At 38.5% G+C, this 18,725-nt stretch overlaps 1 protein-coding gene across 1 annotated transcript; it reads right to left on the bottom strand.

Moving 5' to 3' along the window:
• Positions 1-260: 260 nt before the first annotated feature.
• LOC101416432 (protein SET-like) lies at positions 261-17,723 on the bottom strand. Its single transcript, XM_071212432.1, is given in 3 exon segments — positions 261-853; positions 856-1,091; positions 17,476-17,723. Coding segments are annotated over 3 exon segments (1,032 nt in total). The 3' UTR covers positions 261-305.
• Between the last annotated feature and the right edge of the window lie 1,002 nt (positions 17,724-18,725).

Below are 18,725 nucleotides of genomic sequence, written 5' to 3'. Positions count from 1 at the left end.
AGGGAGCAGAAGGATTTTCCTTTTTCCTGCAGAGCATGGTGGTGTGTTGATTCCATAAAGTTTTTTTGTTGTTGAGACAGGAAGGGAAAAAAATAAATTTTTGGAACAGAAAAGGGTACAGATTCTTTTCCCACTGCATTCTGCTCAAGGTATTTTCCCCAAAATAAGTTGAGAACCATGGTTTAAAGGAGAGAAAAGAGACCTCAAAAACAGGGCGACTGAGCACAAGAGGAAAAAAAGACTGCAACTTATTTCCAGGGACTAGAGAAAATTAAAAAGGGAAGGTTGGAATCCATCAGTGTTCATTAGTCATCTTCTCCTTCATCTTCCTTCCCTTCCTCTCCCTTATCATCATCTTCACCTTCTTCCCCTTCATCCTCATCCCCTTCTTCATCAATATCTTCCAATCCTTCTTCATCATCCATATCAGGAACCAAATAGTACTGTAATGGATTTGGCCAGACATCATCTTTGACGACCTCTTCTAACTCATCTGTACCTGCATAAGAATGGTCAGTAAACCAGGTAAAGAAGCTTCCTGATTCTTCATGCTGCCTCTTGAAGCTGGCCTTATTCTGTGTTTGACTTGAACGTTTCGTCAAGTCCTTTCCAGATTTCCATTTGATTTCAGTTGACTTTGAGGATGGATGACCATTCTCATTCAGATGAAATTCTTTGGAGAGAATTTCATTTTTGAAGTAAGGATTTTCATCAAAATAAAAATCTATTCTGTAACCTGATTTAATACCTTCAAATTCTGTTACTTCAGCTCTGGTCAAATACTGCAGGGCCTCTTCATCTTCCTCCCCAAGCAGTGCAGACACTTGCGGATGGTTGACAAATGTTGTTACCAAAAATTTGGGATTTTAGCAATCAATTCTGACCTCTTCTGAAAGAATGGTTGGTGGAGTTTATTATATTTCTGTTCTACTTTCAAAATCTCCTCACTGGCTTGTTCATTAGGTCTGTCTATTTCTTTTTGTACTCCATCAATATGTTCAGTTGCTCCCTGCTGTTCCTTTTCCTCCTTTGGGCAAGTCCAGAGCAGCCCAGTGTCTCCTCTGGCATGGGGCGGGGAGCTGTTTTTCTTTCTTCATGGGAGGCAGGAGTGAAGACTGGCGTTTGGGGGCCATGCTATTAGGAAAGGCCAGTAAACAGAGCCAAAGGGTGATGTTCGCCGGCAAGAAGCTCAGAGAACTGAGACCGCCCCACCTAAAGCGGCTTCAGCAGGGATCTTACTGTATATCCAGTTCTCATTAACTCCCTGCACTGAACTTTTCTTTACCTCATCCCTGGCAGATGCTCCCATAGTCTCTCCTTGGACATGTCTAGTCACCTGAAAATTGCCTCAAATGGCAGCACATTCCTGTTTTGTAAAGGTCAGATTACTGGGCTGTCCATGAGATTCCAGAATTATGGACTCAATGTCCCCACATCACTGTTGTTCTTAGGACTATATCACAGCATAACAGCAATGTCAATGTCAATGTCAGTGACAATGTACAATGACAATGTCCATGAATGGGCATGGTCTGTGCCTGAGGAATTTCATTTTGTTCCTCAACAAGGGGTGAAAAACAGTTAGGAATACTTTGTTATTAATCACAGTGTTGATTACTTCAGGGACGATTCCCAAACCTGCCAGTGGTTCCAGGAGAAGGGTATGCTGAAGGAAATGATGCATTTCCTCTGTGAAAACAAAGTGGAGATGAGATGTCATATACACATGAGTACCTAATCGTGAATTTACTCAATCAGCATTTACTAAAGCACATACTATATCAAGGACTTTATGCTCAGAATGAGTGATATAAAGCCAATGGGCTAGTCTACTGTTCAACAGGAGGAGTTTCTAGGACCCTGAGACCTCTAAGATATGTCTGAACTGCTTCAAGAGGTTACAAAATTGTATAGTTCTCTTAAAGTATTCAGCTTTGGAGCTGTGCTCAGAGAGGAAAAATTTTTTATAAGAATGCACCATTGGAGGTGTTTCCTGAATAAGTATTTTTCCCCATCTCTCTAAACCTAACCTGATATGTGTTCTCTGGGGCAAAGCATTGAAAGGATTCATCTGAAAAAAGCAGGCACCTAACAAGAGGAAACTAAGAATTTTAATTACCCAACTGTTTCCAGGCTTCAGGGTTTTTTTTTTTTTCCTTAAAGCCATGCAATGTGGAACAAAAAGCCCTGAATACAGCTGATTTCAAGGAGAGGGAGAACTAGCTGTGATTCTCTAATTCCAGCACACTGGAGCAACCAGCTGGCAGGCGGTGCAGCCCAACTGAGCAAGAAGGAAGCACTGGGAGGAAAAAATTGCTGGTGGGGCCACTAGAGGGACAGCAGCTCCATGGAGCAGAGGGAGCGGCTCACCGGCACACTTGAGGAAGCCATGGAATGCTTTCTGTCACATTAATTTTGTCCCTTCGCACTCTTTAACAGTGGAATTCTGTCTTTTCTTCCAAATATCCACTAATAGGAGAGCACCTAGTGCTGCATTTATACAATCATTAAAAATGAAAGGTTGTTAAATAAGATACACAAATTGAGGTTTCCATGAAGGGGTTAGAAATTTCAGGTGTCATCTCAATTTCTCCTTTTCATTCTGTCATAAATTTTATCATGGAAACAAAGTGAGCTAAATGGGCCATAAGATATTCTGTATTTCAGGAAGTGAGGATGCTTGGACAGGGAACTGGATCACCCGGGGAGGGCAGAGTCACAGCAGAGCCAGTGCTGGGAATCAGTCCCACTTCACCATCACTGAACATCTTCTATGCAGCAAACTTTTTGTATGGGCTGAAATTGGGGGTAGGGAATGTTTTAGAGGTGGGAGGCTAGTTAGATAAGTTGTGACTGTTAGTGCAGAATAGAGACCAGCATCTCCCTGTGTAGACAAGTGTGGAGCCAAGAACACTCAATACCTGATGAGCCCAATTTTCAGAATATTTAAAATATGAGATCTGAACAAATGAAACAACAAAGTATAAATCTCTGTTGACCTTAGAAAAGCACTATCACTTTTTCAAAAGGATGCACTTGTTGCAGGATTTCATTGCAAAAAATCCTCCTAGTGCATTTGGTGAAATTACCAAAATAGTATATGCCTACGGCTTTAACAATATGTTTATGGGCCCATTGAATTATACTAATAACAGGAAAAAATAATCTTTGGAAGAAATCAATGTCATTAACATTAATTTTTATTCTAAGATTAGTTTTATGTGCTATGTGATTATCTCACAATGGCAATGCTAATGTATTAGATCTAAGACAACAGGACAATTTCAATTTGGGGGTTGTGGGAGCAAATGTCAATCAACTGTAAAATTACAGTGGACACATAAAGATAAAATTTTAAAGCAATGGGAAAAATACCTCAATTCAAGAATAGTTTATTTTCTTCTTTGTTTCCAAATATTTAACACTTCAAGCATTGAACTATTTCAACTGAAAGTTTTCAGTTGTATTTCTGAGCTGGAAATTGCTGATGTCTTAAAATATGCCATTTATCATAAGGAAAAAAAAGAGAATTCACATGAACCCTGCAGGAATTAAAGCCATGGATATACATTTTCAGGGAACTTTTGTGCCCTAGGCTAAAACCTCTGCTTTAAACGAGGGGAAACATGGGCCCTAAGAAAAGATAGAATATGTGGGACTTGAAAGGCCCATCAAGCCAAAAATAGCATCTGCTCCACAGCCCAGGCAACCAGAGTGCCAAGCCCAGAATGCCTTTGGCAGTGTCCCTGCAGATATTTCCTGTTGGAGTCTAAGCCTCGGGCAGAAATGAGCACAAGCCTGCATACACGTGGGCCTGTGGACGCACAGAGCAGATAGGCCTGGGAGTCGGCTGTGCAGAGCGCGGGTCAAGCCGAGCAGCTGGGCCCTCCGTCCCATGCCAATCCCTGCCTGCAGCCCACCCAGCGGCTTCCTCTCTTCATATATTGAGCTTCTGAAATATGGTTTTACTAGAAGGAAAGCTTTTGCTGCTAAAAAATATATATGAATTAGAGGATTTAAAAGTCTGAAAGCTTTTTTCTGAGTGATTTAAAATTTTTGGATCCAGTTTGTAATTTTCCTATTTTTGTTTTCTGTTACTTCCAAATTTTTGACAATACCAAGTATTACTTTTCTTTAAAACACCAAGTTATATTAAAATAAAAGAACAAGTTTTGCCTACTTCTCCAAAAAAAATTGCTGAAAACAGACTTTCTGCTTGGATTGTAGCATTTTGAATGTGAGTTGCAGTTTTCAAACATAAAGCACAGCTGTTTTGTCTCTTACCCCAAAGCTGTGAAAAGGGGGAAAGATTATGAAATCAGGAACAGGAAAAGACTATTGAGAAAAGTGGCTGCTATTTCTGGGCTGAAGTCTCCCTGGCAACACTGTTCTCAGAAGCTATGCCTTCCTGTGTGGACTTGCAGGGATTGATGAGTGATGAAACCAGGGAATTCAATGGGACGCAAGGTCAGCAGAGGCCAGGGGATCTTTGAGACAAAGCAAAAGCAAAGCAGGCCGGAGAGATGTGACAAGCCGTTTATTGTGGGCAGGGCTATCTAATGTTCAGTGTAGCCAAATGGCCCACAAGAAGAGAGGACCAGATAAGTCACTGATTCTGCAGCCACGAGATATGAGAGAGCCTAAGACTGCAGGGATGGTGGCTAACAAAAAATGCAGTTTCAAGGAACAGTTGCAAACAGCAGAAGGTAAGCTTAATCAACAATTGGTTGACATAAGAAAATTGCAGAATTATGCAAAATGGGAACTGGAAATTGAGGATATGGAATGATTTAGAGATGATACACTCTAAAGTCACAACCATTAACAAACTAAGTCCAGTACAATTTAAGAACAAAGTACAACATATAAAAGAATGGTCATAGTATTCTTGACTGGACATAGAGAAGTGTTTCCCACTTTGTTGAGTAAGGCAATTCATGAATGCATGGATGCAATGAGACAGAGACACTGTCCAAGAAAAAACTTGGATGAGAAAAGGCACAAAACATACATATTGGAAACTGGACTTAGTACAGACAGAGCTAAAGGGGGTTCATAATCAGCATACATCTAAACCAGCGGTTCTCAAAGTGTGGACCCCGCGGAAAACATCGCCTGGGAGCTTGTTAGAAATACAATTCTCAGGGTCCACTCTAACCTACTGGATCACAAACTTCAGGGATGAAGCACAACAATCTGTGTTTAACAAGCTTCTGAGGTGATTCTGATGCAAACTAAATTTTGAGAGGCATTAAAATCACCAGCAAAAGCTACCCGTTGAACACCATAAGGCAAAGTAAAGAATATCAGAAAAGAATAATGGCAAAGATGGCCACTCAAGGACTGAGATTCAGCCTTAGCCACCTATGGCTAGAATTCTTACCAGTCTCCCCACCCTATTTCAAATTTACTATTGTTTCTTGCCTGAAATACTGTGAAACTCAGGGTGCCCACCAGTCCTGGTTTGCCCAGCACAGCCCTGGTTTGAGCTGATGGTCCTGGTGTAATGGTAAGAGTATTCCCTCAAATGGTCCAAGGTTGGATTATAATTATGTGGCTTCCTTAGTAATAACTGCCTGATCAGTTCCCCTGCTTCCACTCTTGCCCATCTCCAATATGTTCTTTTCCCAAAAGCTACATTTTTCTTACTGAAAATATAAACCATTCATGTTACTCCTTTCTTCACAACACTTCAATGATTTTTCACTGCTCTGGGAATAAAATTCAAACACCCCACAATGGCCCACAGTGCCTGTCTTCCCATCTTCACCTCATTCCACATTCCTTCTCATTTTCTCTGTTCTAGATACATAGGCCTTCTGTTAATATCTTAACAAGACGAGATCACCCAACCTTAGGGCCTCTGCGCCTCCTGGTCTTTCTTCCTGGATTGCTTCCAGTTTCTATTCCTCTTCCAATTAAATGCAGTCTCCTTTATTAATCTAATAATATTCTGAGTGTTCTCAAATATTTGTTGTTAATGTTATTTTAATAACTGCTTCATTTCCCATAATGTGAAAGTGCCGTAACTTCTTTAAGCATGCCCGAAAATGGTACAGTTAGATGGTGCCCTACTTTTGCTGTTATTAGTGAAGCTATAATAATGAATTAATCATGATTCTTGGTTACAACCAACTCAAACTATCTTAGGCAAAAGGGGAAGCTTATTGGAATGATATTGGGGTTATCCTGTAAACAAAATAAGGGTTAAATGGCCAAACTGCAGAAAAGTCAATGATAGGGAAACAAGTGGGACCAAGTACATAAATGCTACTAGTTTTCTCTTCATCTCTACCTCTGTTGCCAGCTCTATATCTAAATAATCTCATTCATCTTTTCTGCCTTCTTTTTCACTCAGTGTGTAACATGACTGCTGACATTTTGAAACCTCCTACCACCTGAGAGCGTTCCTGATTCATACCCTTTTTAGATCCATGGAAGAGCGCTAATCGGTTCAGCTAGGGTCAAGTTCCCTTCCTTGGGTCAGTTGGCTATAACAGCATTTGTATAAACCCCAGGAGGATGAAGCCCAGCTAAAGGGCAGAGGGATGCTGAGCAGACAAAATTATACAGATATTATACAGATGCAGGTATTTGTATGTAAAGATATGGGAAGTATTTTTAAAAATCAGAGCACATTTAAAAATAACAACATAAAAGGAAAAGCTTTTTCATGACTATAATTTTAATCTCTTAAAAGTCTTTCAGGCAACAGGTATAACTCAGTGGTCAAGTGCCTGCTTCCCATGTACAAGGTCCTGGGATCAATCCCCAGTACCTCCAAAAATAAATAAAAGTTTTTCATTTTCTTTTGACATTTCTTTCAAATGTTTTTCCACATGCGTACATAATATTACACAGTTGCATTCAGATTAAACATAAAATCTTATAATAGGGCTTTTGTTACTTAACATTTTATCAAACAATTTTCATACTTTTGCATTTTCTTCATAATTATAATTTTCCCTGTTATCTTTTTTTCTTTTACTATAAAAATAGTATTTGCTCACTGTACTACTACTATTGGCTAAAACTTCTATGGGGCTCCCTGGGTGTCAAGCACAGTCCTCAGCACATCATCGATTTTAACACATTTAATTTTGGTCCATTTGCCTGAATCCTGATCCTTTGAAGTAGTTTCAATTACTAACACCCTTGTTTAGAAAAGGAAACTGAAGCACAGAGAGGATTAAGCAACATGTGCTAGGCTTTAGATTTACAATAGCAGCACTTAGAGGAAGCAGGAAAACAAAAACAAACAAACACACAAAACACATGTGTTCCTGACTCTCTGAGGCCACTTCTAGTTACATTTCAGAATACCTTCTTCAGGTCTTTTAAGTTTTACATTCTTTTTCCATACGTGGGTGAAATTACACAATGAGGTAGATGGCAAATATTTGGCAGGTATCACACCACTCCCCTTCTTGCTCAAGCACAGCACATCTCAACTTTTGTTCACAGCATTCTTCCCCAGCTCCTACGTGCCCTCAAAACCCATCTGAAAAAAAGTAGTCATTCGTGATCAACTCTAGCAATCCTGTGAGATAAAACCCACATGCAATATCTAAACTATATACCATCTAAATCCTGCATTTCCTTGTGTTGTTAAAAAACATTTTTTAGTTGTGAAATTGTTTTTTATTAATTTTATTTACCACCACTTCATATCCATCAAACATACACTCTCCCATTTCTGCTTTCCCCATCCTCTAATAACTTCTGATCTACTTTCTTTGTGAATATGCTATTTCTAGACATCTTTTATAAGTGGCATAATGCAATACTTGTCTTTACGTGTCTTGCTCATTAAACTGGGCATAATGTTTTCAAGTTTCTTCCACATTGCAGCATGTCTCAGAACTTCATTCTTTCTTATGGCCAAATAAAATTCTGATATATCTGTGTACCACATTTTGTTTGTCTGTTCCATTGTTGATAGACATTTGGGACCCAGGGACACCTGTTGGTTATTATGAATAAAACTGCTATAAACGTTGGGGTACAAGAATCTGAGACTCTGTTTTCACTTTTTTTGGGTATATATCTAGAAGAAGAATTGCTTCTATGTATAAAAGATCTATATTTAACTTTCTGAGGAACTGCCATATTGTTTTCCACAGTGGCTACATCATTTTACATTCCCACCAACAATGTACTAGAGTTCCAATTTCTCCACATCCTTTCCAACACTTGCCATTTTCTTTTATTTATTTTTTAATAATACCTGTCCTTGTAGGTGTGAAGTGATAGCTCATTGTGGTTTTGATTTGCATTTCTCCAACAGCTAATGATATTGAGCATATTTTTACATGCTCAATTTGTTTATCTTCTTGGCCGTTTGTATATTCTACTTTGGGGGGAAAAAATCTATTCAAGTTCCTTAGCCCATTTTTTAAATTGGATTGTTTGCTTTTTCTGTTGCATTGTAAAAGTACTTTATATATTCTAGATATATTAAGCCCTTATCCAATTCATGATTTGCAACTACTTTCTCCTGTTCTGTAGGTTGTCTTTTCACTTTCTTGATGCACAAAATTTTGATTCACATTTGATGCACAAAAGTTTTAGATTTTGATGAGGTTGAATTTATCTATCGTTTCTTTTGTTGCTCATGCTCTTTGTGTCATATCTAAAGATCCATTACTGAATCTCACTCAGCATGAAGATTTGTCCATATATTATTTTCTAAGAGCTTTGTAATTTTAGCTATTTGGATCCTTGATCCTTTTTTAGTTAATTTTTTTATATGATGTTAGGTAGGTGTCTAACATTCTTTTGGATGTGGATATCCACTTTTCCCTGCACAATTTGTGGAAAACCGTATTTTCCCCTACTGCATGTACTTAGCACTCTTGTCAAAAATAGATTGGCCATAGATGTGTGGATCTATTTCTGGACTTTCCATTCTGTTTCATTGGTCTATATGTCTATTTTTATGCTAGATCTATACTCTTTTGATTACTGTAGCTTTGTAGTACAATTTGAAATAGGGAAGTGTGAGTTCTCTGAATTTTGTTCTCCCTTTTCAGGATTATTTTGGCTATTCAGGGCTCCTTGCAGTTCCATATGAATTTGAGGATCAGCTTTTCTATTTCTGCAAAAAATGCCTCTGGAATATTGATAGGGATCACATTGACTTTGTAATTTCCTTGGATGATATTTATGTCATAATAATATTGCTTACCAGTCCATGAACATGGAATGTCACCATTTATTTAGGTCTTTAATTTCTTTCATTATTGTAGATTTCAGTGTACAAGTCTTTTATATCCTTGGCTAAAGGTATTCCTAGATATTTTATTCTTTTAAATGCAATTATACATGGAATTGCTTTCTGAATTTCCTCTTCAGATTGTTTATTGCTAGTGTATAGAAACACAATTGATTTTATGTGTTGATCTTGTACTCTACCACTTTGCTAAATTTGTTCATTAGTTCTAGTAATTTTCTTGTGGATTTCATTGGGTTTTCTATATGCAAAATGTCACTTGCAAAAAGAGAGTTTTACTTCTTCCCATTTTGGATAACTTATTTCTTGGCCTTACCTAATTGCTCTGGCTAGAACTTCCAGTATAATACTGAACAGCAACGGTGAAAGTGGGTATACTTGTTTTGTTCCTGATTTTGAGGAGACAGTCTTAAGTCTTTCACCATTGAGTATGATGTTAGCTATGGGTTTTTCATAAATTCTCTTTATCATTTTGAGAAAGTTCCCTTTTATTCCTAGTTTTCTGAATTTTTTTTTATCAAGATGAGGTACTGAGTCTTATCAAAGCCTTTTCTGAACCTATTGAGATAATCATTTTTTTCCTTCATTCTATTTATGTGGTATTGTACACTGGTTGATTTTCATATGTTCAATTATTCTTACATTCCTGGGATGGATTCCACTTGATCATAGTGAATAATCTTTTTAGTATGCTGTTGGATTCAGTTTGCTAGTATTTTATTAAGGATTTTTGCATCTGTATTCGTAAGGGAAATTAGTCTATAATTTTCTCATGATGTCTTTTTCAGTCTTCGGTATCAGGGTTCTCTCCTCTATGAATTCTTTGGAAGAGTTTGAGAACAACCAGTGTTAATTCTTAAAAGCTTGGCGGAAGTCACCAGGGAAGACATCTGGTCCTGAACTTTTCTTTGGTGAAAGGTTTTTTGATAACTGATTCAATCTCCATACTTGTTATTGGTTTACTGAAATTTCTATTTCTTAATGAGTCAATTTAGGTAATTTGAGTATTTCTAGGAATTTTTCCATTTCATCTAGATTATTAAATTTGTTGGTGTACAATTGTTCATGGTATTCTCTTATAATCCTTTTTATTCCTGTAAGGTCAGTAGTGTCGTGATCATTTTCATTTCTGATTTTAGTTATTTGCATCTGAAAACATGAAATTAGGGTCATTATTAATTGAGATCTTTCTTTGTTTTAAATACAGGCATTCATAGCTATAAATTTCCATCTGAGCAGTGAAAAAGAAAAAGAAAAAAAAATAGAAATCACTTCTAAAACTGAATTGTTTTTTATTTCCTAAAGATGGCCATTCAGTTTTTGACAATATTTTGCTATTATAAGTAGTACAGAACTATTTTTAAATAATACATAATGCTGTTATGAATAATTATATATAAATTTTGTCTTTATTTGAATTTTTCCATTAGTATAGGTTCCAACAGGGAGCACAAATGCCAAATTCCAGATTTTTTATATCACAATATCCTTAATCTTCAGTTTCTTACTTTCAATTATTTCTTAAGCACCTGTTTTTTTTTCTTTGTTTGTTTGCAGGGGAAAGGTAGGCAGAGAGGCGAGGTGGGGAGAAGGAGATTGCTTCCTGAAGTTTCTTTCCAGCAGAACATTCCTTGCCCTTTCTGCATCCCTCACTCACTGTTCCTTGGGTGGCAGTGGGAGTGGGGGAGTGCCAGTGAGTTTGGGATAAAAATTGCACATGTGTGGAATTGCCCCATCCTTTTTGGACCAACCCTACCTACAGGAAGCATTTTTTCTGCTTGGCTTCTCCAAGCTGTATGTTTACCAGTGCAGATTCCTGTGTAGTGGAGACATTTGTGGGGACAGTTACCTAGTCCGAAGCTTCAGTTAGGAAATCCAGTGGTCTATAGATATGACACAGTCTCCAATATGAACTTTTTCAGCAATATAAGGGGACTATTTTGGCCCACCTGCCCAACCCCTGACTATTTCTCAGTCAATTCAGGCTGCGGGCAGAGAAGATGGCTGTTATTTACTGTACCTCAAGCCCTCAATAAGTACAGTAAATTTTATGATATTCTTCTAAGCTCAAACATTTAAAATATTCCTTGTATTTTTATACACAATTGTGATATATATAAACTTACTTGTTTACAATCATATGCCCCCGAAACTTTGGCAATTTTCTTTACAAGTGAGAGTTCTGGGGCTAGCATTGGTGCTATTTCTTTGTAGCCAATTTCCTCCCCTACATTAATAATTCTTAAATCATTTTTTTAAAATGATTTTTTAAAAATTTCAGGTTATTCCCAAGAGGATCTTGATTTTGCCTGGATTGTGGTAAACCAGTTCTATTGATGCATCAGATTTATTTGATTTTTTACTTTTTAAATAAAAGGAACAGTTCTTTATCTTTGATCATGATAAGTTCTTCAGTTGTCCTTTTTTTCTTTTTTTTTTTTTAATCACTAAAACACCTATCTTTGTTGGATTAGACCTCTAATTGCTGTTCTCCATGATAATCATCTTCCTCATTTTAATCTCTTTGTCCTTCTTTCTGCATTTTTGAGATTCTTTTCATGTTTGCCTTCCACATCTGTGATTCAATTTTTACTATGTTAATTCTGTTCCTTACTGCTTCTGTTTCCATGCATGGCACATAGTATGTGTTTAACAAATGTTTGCTGAATAAATAACAAATGAATGATTACTGTAGTTTTTCTGCTCTCTTGTCTTCTCTCATTTACCTCTTTTCATTTAATCTCATGGTTTTTCTTCATCTAAGATCCACTCTTTTTCTTATTCTATATACCCATTTCATAAAGCCATGTCCTCCTGCATTCCAGGAGCACACCAAACAATTTTTATCTGGTTCTTGTAATAAGCCATTTTCAGAGGTCTGTCCTTTCTCTGAGTCTTCAGAATGGTGCTTTCTTCCCTTTATTTGGCTTTTTTTCCCCTCCATAAGACTCATGTTTCCCTCTATTTCTCATTCTGGAATGAAGTGATCTCCGTTCAGCCCCTGCGTAGGTTAATACGTAGAATGTGTTCTTTTTACTTGGCCCCTCTTCAGGCGGGGTGGATTGAGTCACCTTGGATCTCCTTCGGTGCACTGAGTCACTTCCCATAATGATGGCTGAATGATTAATTGATGCACACCATTTTTAGCCTAATTTCCCATTTCCAGCAGGATTTCATAGAACAGGAATCTGCAGGAATGAGTTAGAATCTTGCCCTGCCCCATCATGTGGCTTGGGGACACTCTGAACAGATGGAGTTCATAAAGCACAGCAGTTCTCCATGTGCTGCCAATGTTTTCCGTCTCGGCTTCCACCGCAGCACTTTACTTGTGGGAATCAAGCCTCCCAGGATGAAATTCAGTCCTCCTTTATTTCCTGCTCAGTTGGTTTTTGAAAGTGTTTTATTCTGCTGAATACAGGAAAAAGAGGTACAGATGGGAAACAGGGACAACACTGACTGCTTCAAGAGAAAGCACCAACACAGTAAAGAGAAGACTGCCCATTTTTTTTCACATGGAACAGATCTTACATTTCTGAATGACAGACAAAAGGAGGGCTTGTGGGCCACCCAGCCTTTGTTCTGGTTGGTGTAACACAGATCATCAAGTGTGTTTCTGAATCAGTTTCTTGGGCTTTGTCGTTATTGGAAAATTCTCCCAGATTCTGGTACTGGGATAACTAAGTGGTCAACTGTCCTTTGGTGATGATTTTCAAAATGCAGGCTCTGAAGTCAGAAAGATTTCCTTTTGCATCCTGGCTCCTCCACTCATGAGCTCTTTGGCCTCAGGGATGTTAGTTCACATCTCCAAGCCTTGTTTTCTCATCTGTAAAGTGAAGATAATACCAGTATCCACTTCATCATATGTTATAAGGGATAATTGGGTTACATACCTGGCAAAGAGGAAGCATAGATACTTAATATAAGTTAATGATCTTACTTTTAGTATTATTATGAGTTTTCATCTTTATCTGCTTTCACAGGTATTATAAGCTAGTTTTTTTTTTCTTATACAGTTAATGGAATATTCACTTTGGGAAATTTGTAAAATATTGTCAAGACAAAAGAAAAAATAAAATCACCTCTACTCCTACCACTCAAAATGAAACACTTAGATATTTGCATGTTTGGTTTCTTTTTCAGTTTTTTTTCCCATGAATATGTGTGCTTGTGTGCAAACAAAAACAAGTTAATAGGGAAGTGGCTGTGGCTCAAGCAATTAGGCTCCCGTCTAACATATAGGAGGTCCAGGGTTCAATGCCTAGGGCCTCCTGGTGAAGGCATGCTGGCCCGTGTGGCAACCTGGCCCATGCTGAATGCTGTCCTGCGTGGAGTGCTGCTCTGAGCAGATGTGCCGCCCTGCGCAGGAGTGCTGGCCCACACAGAGAGCTGCCACAGCAAGATGACGCAGAGGAGAGACAAGAGATGGAGCAGATCAGAGATCTGAGGTGGCTCAAGAAAATGATCACCTCCCTCCTAATCCAGAAGGTCCCAGGATTGGTTCCTGGAGCCACCCTATAAGAATAGAAGCAGACAAAGAAGAACACACAGCGAATGGACACAGAGAGCAGATAACGGGGGGAATAAATCTTTAAAAACAAAACAAGTTAATACTGTTTTCTACCAGGGATTGTCCCAGGACCTTGTAAGTAGGAAGCCAACACTCAAACACTGAGTCACATCAGTGTCCCTAATTGCTTATTGTTTGTTTTTTTTTCTGGAGGCACCAGAAACCAAACCCAGGACCTCCAATCTTAGAGGCAGATGCTCAATCGTTTGAGCCACATCCACTACCTCAAACCTACTTTTCTTCACTGTCACGTCATCACATTTTCATGTCACTAACTATTCTTCAACTGATGGCTGCATAATATTCCATTGTATGTATATATTGTAGTGTATTTAATGAATCACCTATCATTGGACATTTTAGATTCCAAAAATTATTTTATTACTAACAACACAGTGATGAATATTCTTACCAATAAATCTTTCCTCTCCATCTATGTTAATTTTCTTAAATAAATTCCTAGAAGCAGAAAGAAATGTTGGGTCAAATGATGCTTAGGTTTTATAGGCACTTGTTAAATACTGCCAAAATGCCTTCTACAAAGTCAACATTTGGCCAATTTGTATAACCTTAAGCATGGAATCTCTTTTATATTGTTTAATTGTTAATAAGATGAACATTTTATGTTTACTGGTAATTTATATTTTTTCTTTTATTCTGTAAATTACCTGTTTGTGTTGTCTATTTTTAATCAGGCATTTTTTTCATTGACTTCTAAGAGAGATCTTTATTTAGTAAGCATCTAACCACTTACCAATGATATAGATATAAAAAGTCAGTTTTAATTTTTAAAATAAACTGTTTTTGAAGCATATTGTATGTACAGAAAAAAACACAAAGTGAACACACCAGTGAACCACCCCACCTGCCAGTCAAAAGTCAAAATTTTGGCCATTTGGGTGAATTTGCAGTGATAGCCTATGATTTTAATTTGCGTTTTCCTGATAACTATTGGCTATACTCTATTTTTTAAAATATTTGTTCCAGTCTCTTGCTTGTTTTTCTATTGGGTTATCTTTATCTTGTTGAATGATAGAAATTCTTTATGTTTACCCTTTCTTAGTTATATATATAGCAAGGACTTTTTCCCCACTTTGGGCTTGCATTTTTTATTCTCTTAGTGATGTTTTTTGATGAACTTACGTTTTCAACTTTCAATGTAGTTTAAGTTTACCAATCTTTTCCTTTATGGTTATTGCTTTTTTACATCCTAAGAAATCTTTTACAATCCCTTTTTAATAAAAATATTTGTTCATCTTACCTTCTAGAAAATTTATTGTTTTATCTTTCTCATATGCATTCTTAGATTTGATTTTTATGTATGGTATGACATAGGGGTCAAGTATACTCTTTTTTCCATATGGGTAGCCAACTGATCCAGCACTCTTTGTTTCTATACTGCTCTGCAATGTCACTTGTATCATAAATCAAGTGTTCATATTGTGTATGTTCTTGGCTCTCTGTTCAATTTCATTGGTCTCTTCATTGAACCTGTGCAAGAACCACAGGCCCTAATTACTGTTCTTGTATATTTTGATATCCAATAGCGTAAATAATCTAACTTTATTCTTCTTCAAGATTCTTTTGATTATTCTTGGCCCTTTGAATATCCATATAAATCGTAGTATTTACTTGTTTTACATTCACACAGTTCTGATGCGATTTTTATAAGTTTGGGGATAACTGAATATTTACAAAATTGTCTCTGATTCATAAACATGGTATATTCCTCCATTTATTTAGGTTTTCTTTATTTCTTTCAATAATATTTTAATGTTTTCTGATTAGAGATGTTGCACATATTTCTTTAGATTTATTCTGAGGTATTTGGTTTTTTGAAAGTCAGATGTTTATTGACACATTACAAGATTTTTTGGTCAAAATTTCAGAAGTAAAATGAAGCTTTCCCTAAATTTGCTTTTTAAAAATTGCAGAGACACTTCATCATTGCTCAAGCTTTCCAAATGAGCTCTTGTTGGTGACAAGTTCACCAAATGCCTCTGATGCTCAGCAAGGAGAGGGTCCATGAAAAGCTAGGATTGGGATTTGATTACGGAGTAAGTTTGTTGTTTTTTTTTTAATTGCTACTGGGTAGTCCTTGAAAAAGCACTTTATCTGTTATTCCATTTGACCCTCAAAATACTGCTGGGAGGTAGACAGATATTACCAAAGCTCAGAGAAGATAGCTCATTTACTCAAAACTACAACAATTTTTTTAAACTATAGCAAATTGAGTTACACTTATACCCATCTTTGTTCTAAGGAATTTACCTACATTAACTTATTTAAAACACAAGTTAAAGGGGTAGATTTTCTTATCACTATTAAGTAGAAAATGAAATCAAAGCACAGACAGGTTAAGGTACTGTCTCTTGTCTAAGAGAACTCAGGCAGTTTTATTTTTTTATTTTTTTATGTTGTTTATAGTTTTTGTCTTTATTTTTTTAATGTTACATTAAAAAAAATATGCGGTCCCCAAATATCCCCCTCTCATCCCACTCCTCCCCCCATAACAACACTCTCCCCCATCATCATGAGACATTCATTGCATTTGGTGAATACATCTCTGAGCCCCGCTGCACCTCATGGTCAATGGTCCACACCATAGCACACACTCTCCCACAGTCCACCCAGTGGGCCATGGGAGGACATACAATGTCCAGTAACTGTCCCTGCAGCACCACCCAGGACAACTCCAAGTCCCGAAAATGCCCCACATCACATCTCTTCGTCCCACTCTCTACCCCCAGCAGCCACCATGGCCACTTTCTCCACACCAATGCCACATTTTCTTTAATTACTAATCACAATAGTTCATGAATAGAATATCAGTAAGTCCACTCTAATCCATACTCTATTCCTCCATCCTGTGGACCTTAGAATGGTTGTGTCCACTCCATGTCTATATCAAGAGGGGGCTTAGATTCCACAACTCAGCCAGTTTTGAACAACATTTCCATTTGAACACAGGTCCTGTGAACCGAGAGTCCAGTCACTTACCCACTGCCCCATGGGTCCTAGGTCTCCCATCTCTCCTTCACCCAGCCTGCAGGAGTAGAATTGCTGGACGTTCCCAGCTTCACCAGATAGTACCAAGTGGCATTTCAAAGCAATGTACAGATTCACAATTTCTCTTACTTTTGTTTCAGAGATCCTATTATCCCACTTCCTCTAGATATTGTAATAGGAACAGATGAGAGATGCTTTTTAAAAATGAGTAGGTCTGTATACTATATTGCCTTAGAAAGAGAGGACATAAAGTTTATCTGAAAATAAAAGAGCAATTTGTAATCTTTTATGTGTAGGGTAACCCAACTCTTAAAATGCCAACTCTGTGCAACATGTGGGAGGACGACTTCATCAGGTTTACAATGGTTAGCTCAGCAATGTGAACTCGGAGGTGCTGCATACATACCACTAGGGAACGCCCTTCACGGTGCAGATCTTTCCTCTCTTAGTAGAAGCAGTCATTCTTGACATTAGTGTTGCCCTTTGGGGTGTGTTCTCCACAAAGAGACTAGGAAGTACAGATAGAGGTTGCTGCCTTTAATTGAAAAGTATCCAATAGTTATCATGAAAAAGAAAGAAATCAGGGCAGCATGGGGCCTTCAGATGCTCAGCTGGGCATCTTCAGATCTGTGGAGCCTGGCTGCACACACACAGCTGACTCAGTCACAGCAGTCTCGATTTGCAGACCACAGGTGTCAGCTGGGGTGGGAAGGCTCCTGCAAGGACTCCTCCTGGGAGCTTTAGAATAGGCACCCGGGGCTGCAGCTCCTTTGGAAGCTCTGGGAAGGGGCTGCCTTTTAGCTGAGCAGAGGTCAGGCCCGTGCTGTTGGAGTGCCCATCCCAGGCAGGGAGGGCTTCGGTGCGGCTGGCTGCCGGAGGAGAAATGGCTGCTGTGCTGCTGTCCTCACAGGCCATGCCCCACGTCCTGGAGATGCTACCCTGGTCCGTGGATTACAGGCTTTGCACTAAAAACCTGGAGACCTTGCATCTGAAGAAGCTGCTGCTGTGGGGTCCTAGATTCTCTTGTCCTTGTTGGAGATCTAGCTTCTGAAGAGAACACTGACCAAGACAGGGACTTTTCCTAAGCAGGAATTGCTCAACTTTTGCAATTGCTTTTGTTTGGGGAATACTCTTGCAGCCTTTGTAGATTGTTAGGTTTTTTTGGTTTGGGTTTTTGTTTTTTTTTTTTTTTTTTGAGGTATCAAGGCTGGGGATTGAAACTGGGATCTTGTGTGTGGGAAGCTGGTGCTCAACCACTGAGCCACATAAGCTCCCCTGAGTTGGTTTTTTCATTTGTTTACTTGTTGCTTGTTTTTGTTTTTAAGAGGCACTGGGGACCAAACCCAGGACGTCCCATGTGGGAAGCAGGTGCTCAACCACTGGAGCCACATCTGCTCCCTATTTGTGGTGTTTGAGTTTGCACTCTATGCTCTAGCTTAGGCTTACCCTGAGACTTTAACCTTTATGTTGAGGGGATGGAATCCACATGGAGAATGCTGATTTTTCTGAAGGGGTCAACAGCTCATGAAGCATTCTTGAAGGAACTTTTTTTTTTTTTAAATTTAGGCTGCTAAAAAGACCTTTAACTTATGGGCTGCATATGGCTCTCTCAAGACAGGGTCCATTTTCTGGGGCTAATTCTCTGGTCCCTGAGGTGCAGACCATTGCAGCAGAGAGGACCCGTCATCGCAGTGCTGCTGCTGTGCAGCTACTTGCTGTAAATCTTGCCCCAGGGCAGTGGTGTGACTTAGCCACTATTGGGGGAGTGGCTGGCTGTAGCTGAGAGCAATGCAGCCATCCCTTAGTTTGAGGACACTGACTCTGTGGCTGCAGTGACTGAAGGGAGGGTAAACATCTCCCTAGATTCCCGTGACTCATATGTTTCAGAAGCTACTCCTGAAACAGTGGCTTCTCTTG

The sequence above is a fragment of the Dasypus novemcinctus genome, chromosome 3, assembly GCF_030445035.2.
Source record: "Dasypus novemcinctus isolate mDasNov1 chromosome 3, mDasNov1.1.hap2, whole genome shotgun sequence".
NCBI classification, from domain to species: Eukaryota; Metazoa; Chordata; class Mammalia; order Cingulata; family Dasypodidae; genus Dasypus; species Dasypus novemcinctus.
This window is presented reverse-complemented; position numbering and strand designations above follow the sequence as displayed.